The sequence below is a fragment of the Caenorhabditis briggsae genome (assembly GCF_000004555.2).
Source record: "Caenorhabditis briggsae complete genome, chrI, whole genome shotgun sequence".
NCBI lineage: Eukaryota > Metazoa > Nematoda > Chromadorea > Rhabditida > Rhabditidae > Caenorhabditis > Caenorhabditis briggsae.
This window is the reverse complement of record NC_013489.2, coordinates 2,296,677-2,304,579: the sequence shown is the minus strand read 5'-3', so window position 1 is coordinate 2,304,579 and position 7,903 is coordinate 2,296,677. Positions and strand designations below refer to the sequence as shown.

At 37.6% G+C, this 7,903-nt stretch overlaps 1 protein-coding gene across 1 annotated transcript in view; it reads right to left on the bottom strand.

The window, feature by feature from the left end:
* CBG22096 overlaps window positions 1-7,598 on the bottom strand; it is a gene marked incomplete at both ends in the record, with an annotated part of 21,968 nt that extends 14,370 nt beyond the window's left edge. The window contains 5 exon segments of the mRNA XM_002638831.1: window positions 2,686-2,989; window positions 3,835-4,334; window positions 4,739-5,140; window positions 5,602-5,961; window positions 7,290-7,598. Of these exon segments, the coding sequence (XP_002638877.1) occupies window positions 2,686-2,989; window positions 3,835-4,334; window positions 4,739-5,140; window positions 5,602-5,961; window positions 7,290-7,598 (1,875 nt within the window).
* Between the last annotated feature and the right edge of the window lie 305 nt (window positions 7,599-7,903).

Genomic DNA, 7,903 nt, shown 5'->3' with positions numbered 1-7,903 from the left:
TTTTAGAATGTAATATTTTCAGAATTTCCAAATTCGAGAATTTCCTAGAAAGCGGGATCTTTTTTTTGAAATGTGTGAATTTTCATGAGCTTTCTGAAAATACACAATCACATAAACGGATACAGGCATAGATTACTTTAGGATCAATATTTTCGGATCAACCAAATTGGATTATTTAGAAGAGCTCAAGAATCATTCGGAGTACTGTACCTTGTCTATGAACAAAGTTACAAGCCAGAAACTATCTGGGCTACGCAGTCACCGTTTTATGGATTCAAACTTTGTTCATAGACAAGATACAGTATCCCAAATAGTGCCATTTTGTAGTCCTTGAGTTCTTTTATCATATCCAGTTTAGTTGGTCCCAAAATATTGATTCTAAACGAAGCTTGGGCACCCGTTTTAAAAACCCAAACTTAAAAAATATACATATTCATAAAGCTCTCGAAATTCCACACATTTCTAAAAAAGAATCAAATGTTTAGAACCACTGAGAGCCAAGATATGACCATTTGAAGTTTAGAAGAGACGCAAACAATCAGAGTGTCTCGTTGTCTGCGTCTCTTGCTTAATGTGGCTTTATATCGGTTTCTAGTAGTCCTAGAAAAATGGGTTTTGAACTGAATAGTGTATCCTCAAAGTCTGACAGAATTCCTAGGAAATTCTTTAAAAAATCAGAAATTTGAATTTCGTAGTCTTGAAATTTTAGAAAACTTCCAAGTATTGTCAATTCAAAAAGATCGCATCGGTGAACTCACAAACAAACAAGTAAACTAGGGGGCGGAGCGATCGGCCCCTTTTCGCAAAGACTCCGCGCAGTTTTTCGACGGTATTTTAGCGTTGCCGGTTTTCTGTAATTTTCATCGAATTTCTTCCGAATTGAAGGAAATTTGTCGAATTTTTTTAAATTCATCTATCAACTAATAAGAAAAATCGCCTTCTGGTATCACAACTATGAAGAAGCGATGAATAATCTGCTGTTAGTCGACAAATTACTCCAAACACTTCCCCGATCGAGTTTATGTGGCCTCGAAGCTTTTCTACCTTTTATTTTCATCATTGCAGGACTCAGGTAAACGATTCTGAATTAGATCTGACTTCATTCGGAATTAGATCTGGGTTCGTTCGTAAATAGAAGTGGCATGATCTAATAAAGAATTTAGCTGATCTAATTCCGAACGAACACCGAATGAACTACGAACGAATTAGATCCAATTCCGAACAGACCAGCGGGATTTCGGAGCATCGTAGCGAGCGCTTTTCAAATTTTGTTTTCTTTTCAACGCCATTCACTTTATTTATAATAAAATTTATTAAAAAAGAAAACAGAACAAGTATGAGAAAAAGAAAAACATTGATTAAAATGTAGATATAGGAAATCGGAACGAAAATGAGGGGTGTAACACAAATGAATGAATGGGATCAGCAAAAAAGAAAACGATGAGATCAGCGAGAATAATGGGACCTATGAGATAAGAAAAAGTGACAAAATTTATGAAAAAAAAATCTCAATTCGAATTCTTCCGCTCGTCCATATTTTCGATTTTGAAAATTCTCTTGTCATAGTTTCCGTTTGTAGATAAGATGGATATTCTTTTATGACATGAATGTTGATTTAACTGAAAAAAAAAGAAGTTTTTGGCTTTGTGATGTCGATAATAAACTTACTTGATCCATTTCAATATAATTTCCGTACTCAAATCTTTGCAAATCCAAATAAATTCATCAGAGCAGTTGTTTTATACAACAAATCCCAAATTTTTGAATCTTTTTAATCGGGTCATGACACATTCGGTTGGGAGCCTGCAATTTCACGCATGTTTCTTTGTCCACCAGACTTTCGAAAACTAACCTGCTCATGACAAGACACGGCTTCCAAAAGTAAGGCCTTCTCGACTTGTGTAAATTGAGCTCACTATCAGAGAAATTTATCATCACTTTTTTCTTGTTTTTTCGGTGATCTCTTGCATCGTTTTTACGTAATCCTTTAAGCTGAAAAAGGGCAAAAATTATCTTACCCGCAGAGTTTTCTCTGAATTTAAAATCTTCAAAATATTCGTATTTTTGTCGGTTCATAGAATTACTGTCTTCTATAGAAGTCGTATATATAAATTGAACTTTGAATATTCAGCTGTCCCTGAAAAAATTCACCTAAAATTTTGCAAAAACGTGCACAACACATTAAAATATGTTCCAGAAAATATAGTTTAAATAATTGAGCGAAAAAAAAGGCAAAAGTTGAGAGAAATACCCATTTTCCTGACGAAAAAAATTTAGGACAACAAAAAAAAAACAAAACAATTCATCCGCGGCAGCTGAGTCATTGATGGCGCATTTCTCGTGTCAACTTCGGTATTAGATCTAGTCCCGATCTAATTCCGAATGAACTCAGATCTAATTCCGAATCGTTTACCTGAGCTTTCATTTTCACCCTGAACTAAAGAATAGTGTTTCCCAATTGTGTTTCTCAGTTTTTATTATAACAAAGTTATATATTCCTTCACAAAGTCGACGAATTTCTTTCAATTCGGAAGAAATTCGAGGAAAAATTACCGAAAACCGGCAACGCTAAAATACCGTCGAAAAACTGCGCGGCGTCTTTGCGAAAAGGGGCGGATCGCTCCGCCCCCTTGTTTACTTGTTTGTTTGTGAGTTCACCGGTGCGATCTTTTTGAATTGACAATATTGTTTTTTACCCCTTACCGCTTTAACAACATGACTGGAATTCTGATCCAAATCTCTCAATCGATGACTATCAAAATAGTAAATCAGGGAATGAAATATGCATTCAGATGTGAGACGCTTGGCAGTAGATGCATCGACAGACAACATTTCGCGGATTGCGAACAAAGAGTTTTGAGCTCCAACGGTTTGAATCAGTTGAGATAACAATGGTGGTGACTGGCATTTGGCGAAACGGGAAGCCAATTGATATCGATCCGATAAATGACGGATTTCATCCATTAGGGATGGAGCACGGAAAGCGGATCTGGAAGAAATAAGAGGTTTTGAAGTGGTGAGAGAATCTAGGAATCTAGAATTTCAGGAATCCGGAAACCCAGGTAATCATGGATTCAGGAATCCTATGAATCTGAAAATTGAAAAAAACTGGAAAATCTGAAACTCGAACATATGGAAGTATCAAAAAATCAGTGAATCTGGGAACTTGGAACGATATCATCTCAAAAATTCTACAAATCTGAGAATCCTGGAACCTTTGCAACTGGAAATTGAGAAAGCTAGAAAAGTGGGAAATCTCAAATTGGATCTCAAAATCTGAAAAATCTTTCTAATTTCCAGATTCCACAACCAAAACAGTTCAGAAATGGTAAGTTCTGAAACGTCGCGGTACTGAAATGTCGCAGTTTTAAAACGTCGAAGTTCTAAAACGTCGCAGTTCTGAAACGTCGCGGTTCTAAAATTTCGCGGTTTTAAAATGTCGCGGTTCTATAATATCTCGGTTCTAAAACGTCGCGGTTCTAAAATGTCGCTGTTTCAAAACGTCGCGGCTCTAAAATGTCGCGAATCTAAAATGTCGCAGTTCTAAAACGTCGCGGTTCTAAAACGTCGCGGTTTTAAAACGTCGCAGTTCTGAAACGTCGTGGTTCTAAAATGTCGCGGTTTTAAAATGTCGCGGTTCTAAAATGTCTCGATTCTCAAACGTCGCGGTTCTAAAACGTCGCGGTTTTAAAATGTCGCGGTTCTAAAATGTCTCGGTTCTCAAACGTCGCGGTTCTAAAACGTCGCGGTTCTAAAACGACGCGGTTCTCAAATGCAGCGGTTCTGAAAATGATCCGATTTTTCAGATTTTCCACTCGATTTTCGATCCCTAACCTCTCCAAAAACGCCATCGCCTCCACGGGCATTCCTCGATCCAGCTTCTTCCTATACATATTCAAAACGATGGCTTCTGAACTCTCCATCGCCGCCTCTTCCTCAGCCATAATTCCGGCGGATTTCCCTTCGAAATCGCGCGGGAATTCAAATTTCCTCGTCATTATGCAATGAATCATGTATCTCAAAACGGTGTAGCTCTCATAGATTTTCGCGAATTTTCCGCAAATTTCCGATCCACCGGCGATCCATAAAATGATGATGTTCCATGCGATCCAGTAGAGATTCCGTTGACAAATCGGCGGATCGAGACGTGGCAAATCGGATTCCGGGTAGATTGTCATTTGTAGGAACGAATCGATGAGTTCAAAGGGATCGGAGAAGCTGATGAGGGGTACTGTAGATGTTTGAGATTGATGAGTCACTGCACGGTGGGTTAGAGCAGAGATCAAATCGATTAGAGATCGGGGCGATAGTTGATTCGTTCCCTCATGGCATAGCTGGAAAGATTGGGGGTTTTTTATTATAGGTGAATCTACTGTAAAACCTGTAATAGAAGGGCCCCATACTGTCAAGTTTGAGCTCAATTATCTTATTTTCTATGAAAGATATCAAAAAGTGGTTAACTGGTAAAATGTTTGTGATATTATCATATCTTTGTCAGGGACCGAGATAAATGGGCTCAAAGTTGGAAGTCAAGGGGCCCTTCTATTACAGGTTTTACGGTGAATTGTGGAGTTCCCGGAATATTTTCCACTGAAAAAGTACGGAAATTTTCTGATTTCAAAACACATTTTGAAGGCGGCCCTTCTATTAGAGGGGGGCTCCTATTGAAGGGGCCCTTCTAATACAGGTTTTACGGTACATATTTTTCTGATTTATTTTTTCTCAAAAAATTCCTCACCATCAAAAACATCTTCTCCGACAATCCACACTCTCCAAACACCCGAACACAAGTTGTCATTTCTGCTTCCGTCACCACAGCCATCTCGATACCCGGATAGACGTCTCGATTGGATTCCAAGAATAAGAGCAGGTAGAAACTCGCCAAGTAGGTCCCATCCGTTTGGAACAATTTCCGGGAGGAGATCAGGAATTCAATGCAGTTCTCAGCAAATGCCACGTATTCGGCCTTGAATTTCTCTTTGGCGATTTTGGCTTCAGTTGAGATCATCGGGTAGTCTCCGGTGGGTAGAGGAGTGTTGTATTTGGTGGAGAAGGCATTCTCACGAGTTGTTATCACTGCGGTTAGGGTGATAAGCGGCATTTGGGAGACCATGTCACACATTAGAAGGGGTACTTCATCCTGCAAAAATAAAATAAAAAACCTATATAGTTTTTTTGAAATTATAAAAAGTTAAATTTGAGCCAATTTATCTGGGTTACTGTAAGAGATGTCAAAAAGTGGTCAACTGATAAAATGTTGGTAATCTTATGATTAACATTTTATCAGTTAACAGATTTTTGATATATCTTATAGGAAGCGAGATAAGTGAGCTCAAACTTGACAATGTGGAGACCCTTCTATTACAGGTTCTACGGTAATTTGCGTGAAAATCTCTAGATTCAGAAAATATACAATCTTTGAGCTCCATTATCTCGGCTCCTAGAAGAGATATCAAAAAGTTGTCAACTGATAAAATGTCGCTGATATTATGATAAACGTTTTATCAGTTAACCGATTTTTGATATATCTTATGAGAACTGAGATAATTGAGCTCAGATCATTCAGGTTGATTTTCCGCCAAAAAACCAAAAAAAACCCACCGCTTCTCCTCGTCTCAAAACCTCCTTGAAAACAGTCTCCGCAAACGCAGCGAACGGGAATTCGCCAGTTTTTTGCTGATAAAATCCACGTATCATTTCGCGGAAGAACGCTCTTAACATCTTCACCGAATTCTCCTTCTCTTTGATCAATTCTCTACTTGTGATTCTCGCCAACGCCTTCGTTGCCTCTTCTGTATGACTGTTCAGAATCATATAAATCGTTTGGACGTTGTTATTTGAACGATTCTGCGGTGGTCCGGTTTCATTGACGACGAGGGATTCGAGAACGATTTCCACGTTGGCCGGCAGATCACAGATGCGGCGGAGGCAGACGTTGAATGGACCGACGACGGTTCGCGTCTGGAAATTTTTGGGAATTTCGAATTTTTTTTTCAAAGTTGGGAAAGAAAATTTCAGTTAAAATTAGTCTGAAAGTTTCGAAATTTCGGAATTCCTAAATTCCAAATTTTTCATACTTGCGACCGGGCACTTGCCGGGCCCTTCGCGGGCCTTGCCATAGTTTCTTTCAGAAGCAATATTTTTAGATCAACTAACTGAGATCTGATAGAACTCGGCGAGTACTACAAAATGATATTATTCAGAGAACTGTGTCGTGTCTATGAACAAAGTTACATGTCATAAAGTGGACGGGCCGGGTCTCTGTTTTTTGTCTGTAACTTTGTTCATAGACAAGACACAGTTCTCCAAATAACATCATTTTGTAGCATTCGCCGAGTTCTATCATCTGTAATTTAGTTGGTCTAAAAAATTGATTCTAAAAGAAGCTATGGCAGATCCCGCGAAGGCCCGACAAAGGCCCGGTCGCAAGTATGAAATTTTTGAATTTCCTGTAAATTCTGAATTTGGCTTTTTCGGACATTTCTATTTTTTTAATATCTAGATTCCCGGATTTTTTTAAATTTGAACTTCTGCTATTTTTCATAAATTTCATACCATTTTCAAAAAATTTGGGTCATTTTTCATGAAATTTGGACGATTGGGATCAATTTGGACAGTTTTCTCTTTTAAAAATCATGAGAAATGAACCGTGTCATAGTTTCATTTAGGATCAATATTTTTTGACCAACTAAATTGGATACGGTAGAAGAACTCAAGAACTACATAATGACACTGTTTGGGATACTGTATCTCGTCTCCGAGCAAAGTTACAAACTAAAAACCGATTGAGCTACGCGGTTAATTATTTTTTGTAACTTTTTTCAAGATACAGTACTCCAAAAAGTATCATTTCGTAGTTCTTGAGTTGTTCTATAAATTCCAATTTAGTTGGTCAGAAAATATTGATTCTGAAAGATACAGTGGAGAAAATGTATGAGAAAATTCTCCGGAAATCTCAAAAATCTGGAAATTTGAAATTCTAGAGAATCGAAAATCCCAAAAAATGAATTTTTGGGGGTTTTTCATTAAAATTCCAAAAAAGCCAAACTCGGAATTTCTATGAAATACAAAAAGAAACCAATGAAATATTTAAATTCAGAAATTTGAAAATTTAGAAATTTTCAGACTTATTTCCATTTTGTCTAGAAATTCAGACCAGCAATTTCTAATTTTTCGATTATTTTTGAATTTTTACATTCAGAAATTTAGTAATTTTCAGACTGCTTTTTAGGCTTTTTTTTGGGAATTCTAAAATTCTAAATATTTTATTCTCTTTATATTTCTCTAACCTTCATATTTTTCGTATTCAATTTGAGCAGCACATCAATCATTTCGCGGTCCATTTCGTACTGTTTTACATTGATATTCGTACCGAGCACCAGTAGGAGTTCACTAATTTCTCGATGAAACTTCTGTAGTGTTATCCAGATCTCCAGTCGACTCGAGATGAATTGACGCACGTTTTCTGATCCACAAAGGAGGCATAGAGCACGGAAAAGTGGTTTTGGGAGGACTTCTCCACGAATTGTCTCGAACCAGGGCTTTAGAAATTCCAGAAATACTTCCAGTTGGGTGTTTTGGGCGTCAGAGCGGGGGCTGAAAATCTCGGCGTTTTTGGGATTATTTTAAGCCGAATTTTCAATATTTTAAAGGTGGTGTACGGTGAAATTTTTTATTGCATCAAAATGTGCAGAAATGAATGTAGACGAGAAAAACGCATCGAAAAATAGGCTGTCCCGGCAAATTTTCAAAGTCGATATTTTGACTCTAAACTTTGGCAAAATGTTTCCTATAGTTTTATCCAGTTTTCCCCAAAGTTTCAGCCAGATTGGAACACTCTCCGAGTTTTCGCGGAGTTTTTTTTCCTTTTTTGCCGACTCCCTGAATAACCCCATAAAACGAG